The 16,829-nt window shown below is 41.1% G+C and overlaps 1 protein-coding gene across 1 annotated transcript; it reads right to left on the reverse strand.

Moving 5' to 3' along the window:
- Positions 1–2,245: 2,245 nt before the first annotated feature.
- Positions 2,246–16,100, reverse strand: pcdh10b (protocadherin 10b). Its single transcript, XM_048176548.1, is given in 7 exon segments — positions 2,246–3,500; positions 4,895–5,242; positions 11,690–11,711; positions 11,713–11,765; positions 11,768–11,796; positions 12,042–12,100; positions 12,902–16,100. Coding segments are annotated over 7 exon segments (3,078 nt in total). The 5' UTR covers positions 15,449–16,100; the 3' UTR covers positions 2,246–3,480.
- Positions 16,101–16,829: the final 729 nt, after the last annotated feature.

Genomic DNA, 16,829 nt, shown 5'->3' on the forward strand with positions numbered 1-16,829 from the left:
TTTAATTTTATTGGCTGAAGGGGATGTCATATTATAATACTAAAATGTAATTTTTTGGGAGGGTTGAATATTATTGTATTTTAAATGCAGGTTTCTCTGCGTCATTTATAAATGAACAATGCACCATAGAGGCTTAAAGTGATTCCAAATATATTCTTGTTAATTAAATGGCTTTTTCATAATAAATATGATCATACACATTATAGTTATAACTTTTATTATTATTATTATTATTATCTACACATACGGTTTGATTTGTGTGTATGTAAAGTATGCATACAGTACAGTAAGGAAATAGGCCAAAGGCACTAAAGACAGATTAACGTTCATTCAATGAAGTAAATAGGCTTACTGTCAAGTGGACTGACAGCTCTTCACTCAGTGAGAGTGAAAAAAAGTTCAATCTGAGGTTAGAAACTGCTGTTTAATCTCTTCCACTGATATCCTAAACTAAGCTATTGTAATACAGGTCTGTAGTTAGGGAAAAGCTGTTAAAATTCACAGCCTACAATGGCGCAATTGTCATTTCAAAGCCTTTTCGGAGCCTTTTTGTCCTGAAGTCTCAGTGGGGCTGTGTCACTAACAGGTCTGATAACAGCGTTTGAGAGGTCTAAATGTCAGAAAATCTGTGTACACAGAGCCCCTGGCAGAGCTGAGCTCACGGGGGCTCTCTGCCCCTCTATTTCTTCCTCTTTCTCGCTCCTTTCACCCCTCCCGTCACGCCTCCCGACTGTCGTTCTTTTGTCATCTTATCTGCTGTCCGACTCTCTTCCCGCTCCTGCGTAACAGACAGCACACCTGGGATTTGCGGCCTCCCTGCTCTCACATTTCTGTCCTGCTCCGCTTATCGCTTTTTCGGCGCCTTGTCGCTTCAGACGCTTAGGCAGGGGCCCCCAAGGCCCCTCAGAGAACTGCCAGGGGTCCGATGAGCCTCCACCACGTCTCACTGTCACCTCAGACATCAGACATCTGGCGGTGCCACACACACACACACACACACACACACACACACACACACACACACACACACACACAAACACACACACACAGCAGAGATCTTCAAAACATTCCCTACAGAGAAGCATTTTGAAGTGAGAACAGACATGGAACACCTTGACAAACCAGCACCGAAGATGCTCTCTTTCTCTCTCTCCCTCTCTTTTGGAGAAGAACAAAAGTTGCCCTCATAGATGTCATCAGTCAGAAAGAACAAATGGAGCGCTGACCTGTCAGAGGAGATGAGGTGTGTGCAGGAGGAAGGAAAAGAGGGGTGAGATGAAGGGAGGAAAGGCGTGAGGGAGGTGAGAGAAAAGTGTCTGACAGGGGATGGGGCTGTTAGCATATTTATGAGGACAGATTTTCTGTTCAACTTCAATCTATCTGTCAGCGGTGGCCTCTGCTTAAAGCGTCACCCAACACCCACCTCCACCTCCACATCATCATTTGAGGCCCAACTTCTCACATTTTACATTCTAAACAAATAGGATCCTGTTAGAAGAACCTATCTGTATTCAGCAAAGCTTAAAAAAGTTAACGGAACATCTTTGAGTGACTTTAAAAGTTCGTCTCTGGGAAATGTATGACTTGTTTGGGGAATTGTAAGTCATTTATTTTATTTCTTTAATTATTCTTATTATAGCCCAGTGATTTCTGTATTTAGGTCCCTCTGTCAGCTCTACCGTTCAGATATTAAAGCCTGCGGTTTGTGAAAGAGATTAATGTGAGTGGAGGTCAAACATAATGGAGTCAATTTTAGGGAAAATGAGATATGATCACATTGGTTTTGTCCTTTGTTTCGTGCTGCATTAAGTTTAGTTCTGAGCGACTGGCTTTAAATTGAACTTTGCTGGAAGATTTATATACAGTATTGCATTTTCTTCTTTTTGCAGATGAGAAGCAAATGGAATGTCTTTGTCCACATTTCCCTCCGTTTTTGTACAAGACTGTATTTGAACTCGGACGTCAATGTTAATAAAACCTAAATAGGATTTGTTTTGAACAAATAAATTGACCTAAAAGCTCATTTGAGTGGTTGCATCCATGTGTGCAAAAATAGACTTTAAGATGTGCTGAGCTACAAAACAAAACCAGACAGCTGAGCTCCGTTTTCCATTACATATTTCATTGGAAAAGAATGTTTTGTGTAGTATTTGATTTTTTTGAAGGGATGTGGCTTAATTATTGAACTGTCTGTTTGTATTAGTTCAGCTAAAGTTGTCTTAAAATAAAACACGGGAGTCTAAGATGTAAGTATACATTTTTCAGTTTATTTGTCTCCTCATATTAATGTGTTTGTGTGCATATGCCTGTAAATGTCAGTATCAGTGTGTTTGCTTTGCGCTGTGTGCACCTTTCTGTATTTGGCCTCGAATTTCCAAACGGATCTATTTGGCTACAATAATACACAACTGCCATGTATTCAAATCTAGAATATTATGCCCCTCTTTATTTATAGACATGAATCTCAATATCCAAAAGTGAAAAAAATGGATGAAAAGTTTGGAGATAAGGCTTTCTGTCACATTAAGAACCCCTGTAAAGTGGATTAGCGATGCTAACGGCTCCCTTGAGGAGCCTTATACACTACACTTGAAAAAACGGCGCAAATGAAGACTGCACTTTCAGAAAAAGTATATATAGATAGATTTATAGATATAGATTTATATTTATTTTGAAGTTTAAAAGAGTACAGTTAAGACTTCTCACACGTGATATAACCTACGTATTGTCTGAGAGAGTAAGATTTAGGCCACTGCTGTCCCGTTCACAACGTTAAACACTTAACCCTGACGGGAAAAAAAATCCCTCTGCGGAATCCGTTGCTTTTTTTTTCTTTTGACAAAGAGTTGGAATAGATTTAGGGAAAACACCTGATCACACACACACACAGCCGCACACAGAATATAAAAACAGTCATGTCTAAAAGAACAATATTGCATTTGTAATGCACAAATGAATTTTCTGTACAATTGGCTTTTCAGTGGTGTGTGTGTACATAAACAACTAAAGGGCTCAGTGAATATATCTCCATTTTTGTCATTTTCGTTGGTGGTTCTCGTCATCGTTCACATTGTTTTGTTTTGTTTTTTGTCTTGTTTTTTATTATTTTTTTGTTTTGTTTTTTTTGTTTTTACGATGTACAGTAGTGCTGTAAACAGGCACACACAGAAGCCAAGAGGAATAATCGTCCTCTTGTTTCTCTCCTTGTCTTCCTATCCTCCATGTATTTTAACGTTCTAGTTTTGTCCTCCGTCTCAGTCCTGCTGAGAAGCGCGTTATGTCCAGCCGCTCGGCCTTGAATCTAGTTCTGCGAGTCCGACTCTTTCACCAAGTTTTATGAGGTTTCTGGAGCCTCCGGGAATGCACGATCATCTGACGCCTCTGGAAATAGAGTCTGAAAACTTGATGCTCTTCGCATTTCCATCAGTTTCACTGATTGTGCAAAATCACGCCGTCTCTGGTATGTCCACTCGGAAAGAGCTAGCATATCCTTTTCCGCGCTAAAAAGGGAAAAAGAAAGAACGCTTATTAAAGATGAATTTTAGACGGCAAAATGCAAAGTGTTGTGCTAAGCTATTAAGAGACCATTGTTTGGTACATACAGAAGCAGAGCTTTGATGAGGAACTATAAGCCTGCAATCAAACTATTTCCTCAAAGTTAAATGCACCACCCACACAGCCTCGCAGTGCTCTTTCTGAGACAGATGTCTGAAGGTTTCAACACAACAAGAGCAGTCAATAATATCTCAATCAATCCCACTACCACCTCCATCCCCTCTAAAACAACAAACAGTGGTAGGCAGCCTAAACCTTATAAACTCTGGCCTTTTGAGAGCGTCTGTTTCAAGCTTCTGAGCTGATGTTTGGCATGACTAGTCAAACGTTGCCTCAACAAATATACTGTCTATGTGCAAAACAACAGGGAGTTTCTGCCATCCTTTTATCTCTGTTTTTTACAAGTTAATTTTAGGCATTGTCAATCTCTGTCGGGTCTTTTCCTATGGTCAGATATTGTTTGAGCTAACATCTTATCACATTAAAATCCCACAACTAGGGATTCTGTAAAATCCCACAACAGGGATTCTGTAATTTCCTGCATTCACAAACACTGAGCAATTTCATAGTGGAATTTCTTGTTTCAAAGCATGTGCAATGTTGAAATAATTAATTTAGCAGGGTTGTGAACCATTCTGAATTCGAATTAGAATGTCAGTCAATGTTGGCTTGACCTTTTTTGAAAGTCTCGAATGTGTATAGGCTAAAGATAGATAGACGACTTCATGTAGGGTGTGGCCGATTCAATTAATTAAAAGGTAATTCTTCAAATCAGATTTTTTTTTTTTTTCACAACCCTGGTAACATTATAAGTAAACATAAGTAAATGTATGAAGAAAAAGCTAATCAGACACTCTTATAAATAAAGGTTCTTCAAAGCTTCAATCAAGAAAAAAAAAAAAAATCACTTTATAGTTTTTGCTATTTGGTTTTCTGAAGATTAAAACGATGCTTGGTGCAACATTAGAGGTTCTTAAGATCAGCATATTGATTCCTCCGTTTAAAATGTGCAACCCTCCAGGGGCCTTTAAAGCACCAGTAGAGGGTTTTCTAAAGAAAAAAAAAATCTTTGAGGAAGTTAAAAAGACTCTTTTATGGTCTCTCCTACACTTTTCCCCTCTATCAAATCCTTTATTTTTAAGAGTGTACACCAGAAACCAGTAGATGAAGAGCAGATGAAGGATGGGCAGATGTTGATGGGTGAAGGAGAGCAGAAGTGTGAGGGCTTAGAGTTCTTAGAGGAGAATTCAGCAGCACTTCACGCTAGAGGCCTTGAATTTGGAAAGTTTTTCAGGTCAGATCAAGAGAGAGGAAAGCGCTCTCTCTTTGAGATACTCACACAGACAGGCGGCTTTGTAAGGCATGCGCGAGTTACACAGAAGTGCATCGAACTCTTTCCTCTCTAGCGTGGAAGCATTGAGGTGGTGTTGATGGTGTTGATGTTGGTGCATCTGGTTGGGGTGGTGTGGCGTCTCTTTGCCAAAGGTTGAGAATGACTGATCGCCTGCCAATGTCTCGCCCTCAAATACCTCAGAGTCGGGCACAGAGTCCATGCCCGGCACGTGCAGGTTGCTGCGGTAATCGGCACCCTGTCGCGCCTCGGTGGGCACGAAACTTGGCATCCAGCAGCGATCTGAGTGGCCGAGGGCTTTGCACTCCTCTGTGCAGTTGGAGAACAGGTCTGCTCCTGTGAGAGAGAACAGAGAGATGGGTTAGCTTGCGTGTAATTGTCCATGTGGGTGGATTGGAATGAGAATATGCTCCCAATTGCACTGGAAGCATGTAAGTGCATTAAAACAAGACAAACAAACATAAATGAATACAATAAACCATGCGCATGCAATGCATCTACGCTAAAACGTGTCCTCGATGTCTCCTCTTTTTAGATAAAAGACCGAACCGCCACAATCTGCATTAATTCAACCAATCAGAAGTTATTCAGCATCTTTTTTTACACTTAATCAAGCATTATAAATATGCTAATCGAGATGAAATGTAATGCATGTAATTCACTTTGAAAACATTAAAACTGTATGCATGAAATGTCTTTGGCACTTAACGTGCTAATCATGAAAAGATTGCGTGGTGCTTTTTTCTTTTCTTTTTTGTGACTTTTAAATTACAAATTACCCTGATCAAAGCATGTGTGGAGAACATACACACAGCGAGTAGATGAAGTCAATGCTGTAATCTCCTCTTGAGGTCTCTCTTTCCACTTCTCTCTTTCTATTTGACATCAAAGGTAAACTCTCTGAGACACCAAGCTTGCAGATAAACCCAATCCTCTGTTCTCTTTCCTTCTCTTCCGCCCAGCTACAAGATGAAGGGATATATTATAAAGGTTATAACCCCCTTTACTCTTTTGTCTCTTTCTCATCATCTCAATTAAATGAGCAAAAAGAATGACGGACACAATAAGGTATTATGTCACCTTATAAAAAAAGAAAAAAAAAAAGAAAAGAAAAAAGGAAAATAAATGATTAAACAATATTACTAATATAATATCGGTAACACTTTACAGTAAGGTTCATTAGTTAACATTTGTTAACTACATTAGTTAGCATGAACTAATAATGAACTCTACAGCATTTACTAATCTTAATTTCAACATTTACTAATACATTATAATCTCAAGAGTTGTATTTGTTCACATTAGTTAATGCACTGTAAACTAACATAAACAAACAATGAACTGCTGTATATTTTATTAAGTAACGTTAAAGCTGCAGTCCGCGATTTTTCCTCTTTGTCGCCATCTCTTGTTTGAAACCTGCAATTGCAGTCATATGCGGAATAGATATCTGTGTGTGCGCTGTGCCTCGGCACAGCTCGTCAGCGCGGATGAATCTAATGTTTGCTGTCAATCACTACACCAGTGTGGATACTGAACTTCAGAATCACAGATTCTACGTCTTGAAAGTATGACCAATATAAGAATTTTCACTGGAGAATATCATCTGAACAAGTAAGTAACATTTCTGCCATTTTTGTTTTGACCAACTGAGGAAAAAAGCATTAGGCCTACAATAAATTGCGCTGCCAATGGTGATTAAATCTAACGATCGCTTAGCTCGGATCATGCCAAACCGTGCAAATTATTATTACTGTTATACTTTGTTCTCAAATTGTTAATGTTAACAACATCAGCACTGCGTGACTGTGTATTTAGTGTGTATTAGAGTTACCTGTAGATTTCAGTTTTTGTATCCACAGTCCAAAGTTTGACTATGGGTGAATCTCCAGTTGTCACTGATGATTGTCATTTGGACCTTTCTGGATTACAATCCGCCATCAAAATGATAAGTTTAATTATCCAACTGCGTCCTCACGTGATAAAACCGATTAGCCTTGACTCCTTCCTTTCTGTTTACGGACGTGACGTAATGACGCACAGATGAACTGCTGCATGCTCAAATTTCCCGCGGAAATCCACCATGTCGCTCTTATTATAAAACATTATTACAAGCTAACCGTTGTGAATCGAGCTAAGATAATGAGATAGTTTTGAACACTGGCTGGTTATGTACTTGCTCAAAAAATGATTTCGGATCATTTTTAACCAAAAAAAGTTACGGACTGCAGCTTTAACAAAGATTAACAAATACAGTAACAAATGTATTGCTCGTGGTTAGTTCATGTTAGTTAATACATTAAAGGGGACCTATAATAACCATTTTACAATATGTAATATAAGTCTCTGTTGTCCCCAGAATGTCTGTGAAGTTTCAGCTCAAAATACCCCACAGATGATTTATTATAGCTTGTCAAATTTGCCCCTATTTGGGCGTCAGCAAAAACACAGCATTTTTGTGTGTCCCTTTAAATGCAAATGAGCTGCCAATCCAGGGCCGCTTTCCAAAAGAGGGTGGAGCTTTAATAGATGTTATAATAAATGAAATGTTGCTCAACAAAAACAAAGCCGGAGAATCTCACGCAGCCAAAATTATGATTGTCAGTAACGGTGTTCAGCTTTACATTGTTCAAACCGGAGTCAGACACGGATGGAGAGACACAGGAAGAAGTTACAACTTTTAGAATGCAACTGGACGTTTCTGAATGGTTAGTGAATAAATTTATGCAGTTTCTGTGGAGTTGATTCAATGCATGCACTGTCATGTTAATCTTTTGTGCAAATCCAGCATTGAGTCGACCCTATTTTGTGAAGCAGTCCGGCGTAAAATGACGGCATGGCAACAAAACTCTACTACAACAACTTTCCTCTTCTCTAAAGCAGCCCAACATGGCTTCACCCCCTTTGTTGTGTGTTCTCGGGGGGCAGGGTTTATGTAAATTTTATTGTTAGTGATGTCACTAACCCGGGAAGAAGCTCATTGTAGTCCCTACAAGTCATTTGTCGTAGTTCTTAAATAAGCAAATTCTTTAAAAGAAAATATCTTTCTTTGCATTGAACTTTGAGTGTCGTAACTTCAGATGTTGTTTATGCTCTAACAGCAACATTAACTAAAGTAAAAAAACTGAAATAATAATCAACCACCCCTTTAACTAATGTTAACAAATGAATCTTATTGTAAAGTGTTACCAAAATATGTATATCTAAATCATTTTATTTAATTGCTTTAAATGAATATATCCTGAAATTGCATTTTCTGCACCATTTTCCAGGCCTTAAAAGCAAAGCTCCACCCCCAATAATAGGCCAAGCACATCTCCCCCAGAGGTTTATCTCCCAGAGCCTCTTTGAAAATGTATTTTGATTTGCAGCATGTTTTTCAAACAGCCCGCTGCTAATACCGCTGCTAATATTCAACAGCGAACAACCACGCATTTCACAAAGCCAAGAGAAGCTAGCGCTACAAGAGTGTTACAGCTAAAGCCAGCGTGAGGGTAAAGATCCTGTTAGTTTGTGCGTAACAGTTGCATGATGCCTTTTACCCCCACCGGCACCCCAGCAGGTGTAAGCCGTGCCGTTTTGACTGCGTGCGTCTAAGAAGAAGAGAGAGGTGAGCATTTTTAAATCCCCTTTTGGCTCCTGTGTCTAAGAACCCCTTGTCTAAAACAGTCAGTAATTACAGCTGGAGGATTAATGAAGTGCCATTTTCAAAGCAGCGCTAAGCGGAGATGTTGAAGGTATGGAGCAGAGTCAGTGGTGTGGGGGGATGTTCTTATAGCTAATCCTCAGACTAGCCCTTCAGACAGAAGACAGGTCAGCATACACAGACTTTGGGTTTCTGCTTTAAAAGAGGATTAGAGTCCTTTGGAGCTACATGCAAACAACCTACTTAGGCCTGGGCTTGGTAAGACTCTCCTAATTACAGACCCAAGTATAGGACCGCCTTACTAGGCAACAAGTAGTTTAGACTCTGAACAAATCTGGAAGCTATCTATGACAATATTTAGAGGTCTCATTTTTATAAGTGACTGTGAGCAAAGGTTCTTTGTGTATATATCTGACATACAAAGAAAGTAAGAGAGAGAGAGAGAGAGAGTTTGATATTTAGAGAGTGTGAGATAAGACACTTCCTCGTTGTGTAATCGCAAGGAGACATCTTGATATTTCCTGACATTTTCTGAAATTAATTGCTCTCTGTACTCATCCAGTGTCCTTTTTTTCAGTGGAAAAAAAAAAAGGAAAAGTAATTATATTGTTGACTTGTGGTTCAATATTGCAAGAAAGAGTCAAGCCTGATGAAAATGCAATGCTTTATATTCTCTGGTTGAAAAATACATGCTATTTTTATACCTTATTTTCATTTTCAGGTTATCTAATGCTAGATATTAATTTGAATGGGGACCAGAATGTTTTGGAATGTGTCCACATTCGGATTTTAAGAAAAAATGTTCATAAGTAAATCTTCATTCATCACATACTGATCTGTCAATCAATTAAAAGGGTTTTAACTTTTGCCAGTTAAAGCAAGTACTACACTAAATTATTTCAGAATTCTCCTCAAAACATTTTATATATCATACATTATGTATTTAAGATTAAAATTAAAAGAAAATACACTACCATTCAAAAGTACAGATTTTTTAAATGTTTTTTAAAAGAAATGTTTTATTCTTACCAAGGCTGCACTTATTTGATCGTCATCATTCTAATATGTCATCACTTAATTATTTAAATATGCTGATTTGGAGTGTGTGAAACTTATAATTATCAATGTGAAAAATTAAATCTTACTGACCCCAAACTTTTGAATGGAGATGTAGCACTATTTTTTTGCGCTTCATAAAATTGCAATATGTCCATGCCAGTTACACACGGACATAGTGAGTTTTGTTACATAATCACAAAATCAGAGCTATATACATATACCAAGTGAAAATGCAATGACCAGATCACCCAGAGGTGAATTTTAATAGAATGTTTAAACGGGGTCTCTATGCTACAAAAGGAGCCCCACAAAGAAAACATATTAAAGTCGTTTGGAAGTTGTCTGAAACTCTACATCACTTATTTTCCTGATACTCTACACTGCGCATGACAAAGTGAGAGAAAGAGAGAGATATATATAAAAAGAATTATAGATTACAGAAGATATATTGCAATGGACTGTAAACGAAATGATCCATAGAAACATCTCCCCTCTATATCTGCTCTGCTGCTTTCTGAGCAGAAGCCTCGCAAAGCATTAGATCTGATAATAACCTTCATTTGCTAATTGGTATGCATCAGGCTGAAAATAAATTACTGATCAGTGAGCTGTTTCTGAATTCTGAACATGACCTGCAACCCAAATGAGAGATTCTGTTGCAATGTGGCAGATCCTCGGGATAAAAGAAATGAAACCGGAATGAAATGATTCAGGTGTGTCATTGCATCAGAGAAGCTCTCCACTATGTATTACAGATGCATTTTTATGTATTAGAGAGAAATTAAGCAATGCTTATCTCTGCCTGTTTTTAATTTAGTAGAGATGGCTAGATCAGGATGCGTCTGCGTTGTGACACAAGTCATTTGGATGACTAAAATTTCCGGTTTCAAAAAGCCCATAAAACAGCAGCTGGTTAAGAAACAAAATGTCTGAAATAGATTTGAAAGGATGAAGGCAGTTTCTACCGAATTCTCATTAAAATGAACAATGCACGCTCCTGAACGCTCTCCAAGTCTGCATACCAAGCGGTGCTTTCAATTATCTTAATTAAAGACGATAGCATGCAGCAAAACAATTAATTTTTTTGTGGGGGCAACATGCTCACAAATGGGAAAAAAAGCACAACAGATTTTTTTTTTTTACTTTATAGAGCTGTATCTTAAAAGGCAAGTGTTATTTGATGGCCTGCGACAACAAAGGCAGATGGGCTAGCTGACCTTGTATGGAAAAAAGTCTTGATTTTAATCTAATGTTTAACTGAGCAAAAATAGGCTAAATGAGAGCTGAAGCAGTCCAGCCACAGCATATGGTGCTCTGGAATAACAGCAGAGGACATATGCTCAACCAAAGAGAAATTAATGATAATAAGATGCAACTTTTGGTTGTATTCATTTGTGTCCAACTATGTCATAATTACATTATACAGTCAACTTCACAATGCACTTCAAGCGAGGTGTCTTTTAGCAACAAAGCACCATTTCCAATGCAGCCGAATGTGGTCTTATGAAGGTGCGGACAAGTAGTGTTCTCCGTCAGTGGAATGCGGTCAGAAGGATTATGGTGGAAGGGTGAGGGGGGTGAAGAGGAGTTTGGGGGGGGGGGGGGGTCAATGAATCGCTTGTTTGTTTGCTGCTCAACCTATTTGGTCCCGTTCCCACAGAGTTGATGACAGACTGCCTGGACTGATCTAAATTCCATCATGTCTTGAGAGACGTGGGTGAAAGCGAGATAGTACCACTGAAGTAAATCCTCATTATCAGGAGGTATTCATAAACAATTGGATTATATTCTCCACTAAAGCGAAGCATGCTCGCGCATCCATACTCAGAGGCTCGGTGTTCTAAAATATTTCTGCAAACAGCCTTGACATGCCTTAATCAGGGTTTTTGTTCTGATTGTGTGTGGATGAAACGCAACCAAGCTATTTAAAATATGCCATCTTTCAACCAGCATGTCTATCTCAACTGTTTAACCAACAATTTAAAGCCACATCTCTACATGCTCAGCCTAAATAGCACTTTTCTGTTAATCAATAAAAAAACGAGAGAAATAAGAGAAATTGACTTATATAAACCTACCAGAGGAATGTCCGCGATGCATAGGCGTCATGGTCACTGTCTCCCTGCTCACTGTCTCCATGACCGCTGTCTTTGAGCTCACGATATCTGCTTCCTGGAATGCAGAGCTGGGGGAAGAGAGAAGGTTTGAGTCGACCGCTATGCCACACGACTCTTATATAACCACAGTTTTACTGCTCAGCCTTAAAATGGTCTCAATTTGTCTCATATGCTCAGGCTGGTTTAGTTCAAATGTTTATAGGCTTCTCATATTTATTTACTTCTATCATATTTATTTCAAAAAAGGAAAAAAGGTAAAATCTCTTCCATAAAGTAGGAGGGAAAATAAGTGTTAGGTCAGTTAAGTGCTTACCTGTTAACACGCCTTGGTCGGTCCACCAAATAACTGAGCTCTGCTCTCTGGTGTTTTGTCTGTAAGAGAGGTGTCGATTTGAAATAGGCCCAACATAGTAATTAAAATAATAATAAAATATTATAAATAATATTAATGAAAATAATACAGGTCAGGATTCAAGCTTTGCTCACAGGGGGCATTGCAGGGACTTTATGGGCAGTCAAAATCTTTAGGCTGTGTTGCTATTCAGCAGAATTCAACCATAGACGGATCTTTGTTCTTGTGAGGCTCTGCAACACCGTGACTGGCATATCTAATGCCCTATAACCCGGAGAGCTTTTCACAAACATGCAAATCTATCAGTTCAGTGACTCACTATGTTTACACTCTAACATGGGTGATTGCACAGTATAGGCCACACAGAAGTTATAATAATAATAATAATAATAAAAGTAAAACAGAATAATATTGTTAGTGTCAGTCTGCAAGCAACTGGTTATCAACCTGTTTGTTTTTAGGGCTCACTATCCTGAAGAAGATTTTGTTTTGTTTTAGTCGTTTTAATTCACTGAATGTGTATTTAAATTGAAATATGATAAGATAATTCAAATGTAAAATAGCAGACCATTTCAAAAGTATGACTATTGACACATCCACACAATGCAGTGTTTTAATATGTCTGTATAGATACTGTGGCCTATATCTAAAGAAGAAAGCTAAATTTGCTTTCTGAGTACTATCAATCAAAATCAAACCAAATAATAATAATAATAATAATAATAATAAAGAATTACTTACAGTATAAGTAAAAAAAAATAAAAAAATAAATGTTTGGCAGGTAATTATATTACTTGAGTAAGTTTTACAAATGCTCGTACCTCACTGGAGAGCAGGCTGCCGTTGGATATGATGTCCGGCTGCTGTTGGTCTGTATAGCCGGTCACTATGGCTCCGCACGGGTTGTGCTCGGTGTCGTTGCTGCGCGACGGGCTGCAGGCCTTCAGGAACATGAGATCCGTTTTGGCCGATTCCGGAGTCAGACAGACCTGATAGCAGTAGTTCTGACTTTGATGTAGCGAACCGAAGCTCCCTGACTCCTCCACGGGCACCTGCGCGGCGCTCGCCACGCTCACGTTGGCTGTGTTAGTGCTCTGAACCAGCATGATATCTGACTTGCTCAGTTTCTTCTTTTTCCGGGCAGCCCGGGCCTGACGACCGCAGCAGCCGCCTGACCCGCACGACCCGCAGCCCACGAGGCAGCAGCAGTCGCTCGCCAGGCAGGTGCTGTAGATGTTCAGCTTTTTCTCCTTTTGACAGCGCACGGCCAGCACGATCATAGCCAGAAGGAAGATGAAGGAAACTGAGCCGAGCGCGATGATGAGGATGAGCGTCAAGTCCAGAGACGCGTCTTTGGCCTTGGCAGTACCGCGTTCTCCACTGTGGCCTTCCACGAGACTGTCCACGAGTGTCACCTGCACCACCGCGCTGCATGACATGGGAGGCTGCCCGTGATCCCTTACCTCAATAAGCAGCTCATACAGCTGTTGCGGGTCTCGTTTGACTGACACCCGGCGGGCCGTGCGCAACTCCCCGGTGCGCCAGTCCATTCGGAACATCCCATTCTCGTTACCTCTCTGTATACTGTAGGACAAGCGCGCGTTCTCTCCATCATCTGCATCCATGGCGACAATACGCGTAACTAGGTAGCCTGGCTCGGCAGAGCGCGGCAAAGGCTCCCGCGCAGTGCCATTTTTTCCAAGAGGCGCAATCACAGACGGCGCGTTATCGTTTTGATCTACTATAATGACGTTCACCGTGGCGTTGGACCACAGCTCGGGGCTGCCTGAGTCTCTCGCTTGAACCACGAAGCTGAAGTCTTTTAGTTGCTCATAATCAAAGGATCTGAGGGCGTACAAATACCCATTCTCCGAGTTGATGGACACATACGTGACCACAGACATACCCTGGATTTCACACTCCACTATGGAGTAAGTTATATAAGCATTCTGTCCGACATCAGGGTCGACTGCACTGACAGCGTAGATGTAAGCACCGGGGACATTGTTTTCAGTCACATACACATCATAAATGGCCTGCGTAAACGTGGGCGCGTTGTCGTTCTCGTCAGACACGTGCACTTTGATTGATTTGCTGGTCGCCAGAGACGGAATCCCTTTATCTCTCGCAACCACGGTGACCGTGTACGCTTCTACAGTCTCTCGGTTGAGAGGACCGTCGGTCACGATAGTGTAATAATTTCTGAAAGAGGTTTTGAGTTTAAAAGGAACATCTCCGAGAATCTCCACATGCGTCTGGCCGTTGTCTTCAGAGTCTTTATCGGTGACGCTGAGCAGAGCGATGACTGTGCCCGTGGCTGCGTTCTCGCTCACTGACTCCGTGACGGTGCTGAAGATGATCTCTGGAGCGTTGTCGTTCACGTCCGTCACTTTGACCAAAACTTTACAGTGCGCGGGCACAGCATTAGGTCCCATGTCTTTCGCTTGAACGTAAATCTGATACAGACTGCTCTCCTCAAAGTCCACCTCACCTCTGACCTCTATACGGCCCGTTCGGGCATCGATATCGAACAGTTCCTTGACCCTGCTTGAGATGTGGTTGCTGAACGAGTAAATTACCTCTCCGTTCGGGCCCTCGTCTGAGTCGGTCGCGTTCAGCTGGATGACGAGCGTGCCCACGGGCGCGTTCTCGGCCAGGTTGACCGAGTACACCGGCTGATCAAACACGGGGACGTTGTCGTTGGAGTCGAGTACCCTGACCACAAGCAGTGCTGTACCTGTCCGAGGAGGCTGGCCACCGTCCACGGCCGTGAGGACGTAACGGTGCATCGCCTGTTGTTCCCGATCAAGTGGCTTTTCCAAAACCAGCTCGGCGAATTTGTTGCCATCAGTCTGTGTTTGCACGTCTAAGTAGAAATAGTTGTTGTTCGTGATGTCGTAAGTGCGCAATGCGTTACTACCGACATCCGGATCAAAAGCGCTCTCCAAAGGGAAGCGCGTACCCGGGGTTGCGCTCTCGGATATTTCCACGGTGATGTCCGTCTCCGGAAAGCTCGGCGGGTTGTCGTTGATGTCCACCACCTCTATCTCCACGCGAAAGAGCTCGAGTGGGTTCTCCAGGAACACTTCCAGGTGAAGCAAACAGCTGGCGCTCTGCTTACAGATGCGCTCCCGGTCGATTTTCTCGTTCACGAAAAGCACCCCGTTTTCCAAGTTTACTTCCAGGTACGGCGTCCGCGAGCTAGGCACCACCTGAAAGCGGCGGGATGAAAGTTTTGTAAGGTCCAGTCCCAAATCCTCTGCTATATTCCCCACAAACGTGCCATGCTCCGCTTCCTCGGGCACAGAGTAACGTATCTGCGAAACTACCCCATCCGCGAGACACAGCAGGAGCAAAAACACAAACATCTCCACTCAGGAAAGGACACTTGGAATATTTTATCTCCGTGGAGCACGCAGAAGAACCATCACCCTCTTCTCCAAGGTAAGGCGCGCAGGCGTGCGTAAGGCTTTGGTTGTATGGTAATATTTTCCCTTAAACAGGGCTGTCAGCCAAAAACCATGCTGTCTGTGTGCTGGTTTACACAGGACCGATTTCCCAAGGCGATTTCCTCCACGAACAAGCTTTAGAGTCGCCGCGGATTTCTGGCACAAGTGATCATTACAACATTAAGCTGACACTGATAAAAATACATAACAGTTGGCGTGTGATAAAGCACAATATCATAATCCACAGAGTTAATGCAACAAATGCATTTTATATTAGAGCTAGAGTCTCTGACATCTCAAAGGTCCCAGTATATGTGGTGCGCTCCTGCGGGGTCCGCTGGCACAGTACTGAAGCATCAGCGTTTAGCTGTTCGGTTTTCCCGCAGCACCCTCCCCTCGCCAACCAATGGGAGCAGCCGGCACCAGCAGAGCTGAAACTTTATCGGCTGTGTCCTACGTCAGTCAAGCCTCCTGGTGGCTGATAAACACGCCCCTGGTCAGAGCTGCGGGATTTCTGGTCATGAGGATTGAATGGCTGATGAGTTCGTAAGAGAATGAGTCAGAGTGAGGTGTGATCAAGTTTTGAGGGGGAAAAAAAAGATCAAGCCGAGATTATATATATATATATATATATATACATAGGGTGAATTCAGGGTTATTGGGACACTTTTTGCAATTGAGATGAATTGGAAAAAATTTACCAATCAACCTGAATTCACCCTCTGTGTGTGTTCCATACATACTTTTTGTACAGTAGCCTAATGTTTATAATGCAGTACAATTAGTATATTGTGGGTTATGTGACCTTTATTCGTCTACATCACTTTATTGTTGACTTGTGTATAAGTGAAAAAACGCGAAAAGGGTATATGTGCATTTCATTTCACATCAAGTGCTTTATTGAAGCTTATTGTATTTCTCTCATTTTAGACCCGTTTTCTTTCATAAGAACATTTTTCCCCCCACATTTACTTTTGTATTCTTTATATAGGAATAAAATGCATTTAATATATCGATTGCAGACATATACCAGACATATTCCCTACTACATCTTACAATGTGTTGTCTTTGGAGCTTTCTCAGATTTGGTTCCCAAGCGCGAGCCACATGCGCCTCCTAGCTGCCAAAACGAATCTGTTGCGCTGCTGTCAGTCACGCGCCTGGGATTCCTCGTGGCAGCTGCACATAAATAAGAAATCTGTGAAAATGTCCAGCACGTGTATTTCATCCCTGTAATTAAATAAGATTCAGTTGTGTTCGCTGGATTAAGTAATTAACCCGTTTAGACCCAGTGTCCATT

The sequence above is a fragment of the Megalobrama amblycephala genome, linkage group LG23 (assembly GCF_018812025.1).
Source record: "Megalobrama amblycephala isolate DHTTF-2021 linkage group LG23, ASM1881202v1, whole genome shotgun sequence".
In the NCBI taxonomy this organism is placed as follows: domain Eukaryota; kingdom Metazoa; phylum Chordata; class Actinopteri; order Cypriniformes; family Xenocyprididae; genus Megalobrama; species Megalobrama amblycephala.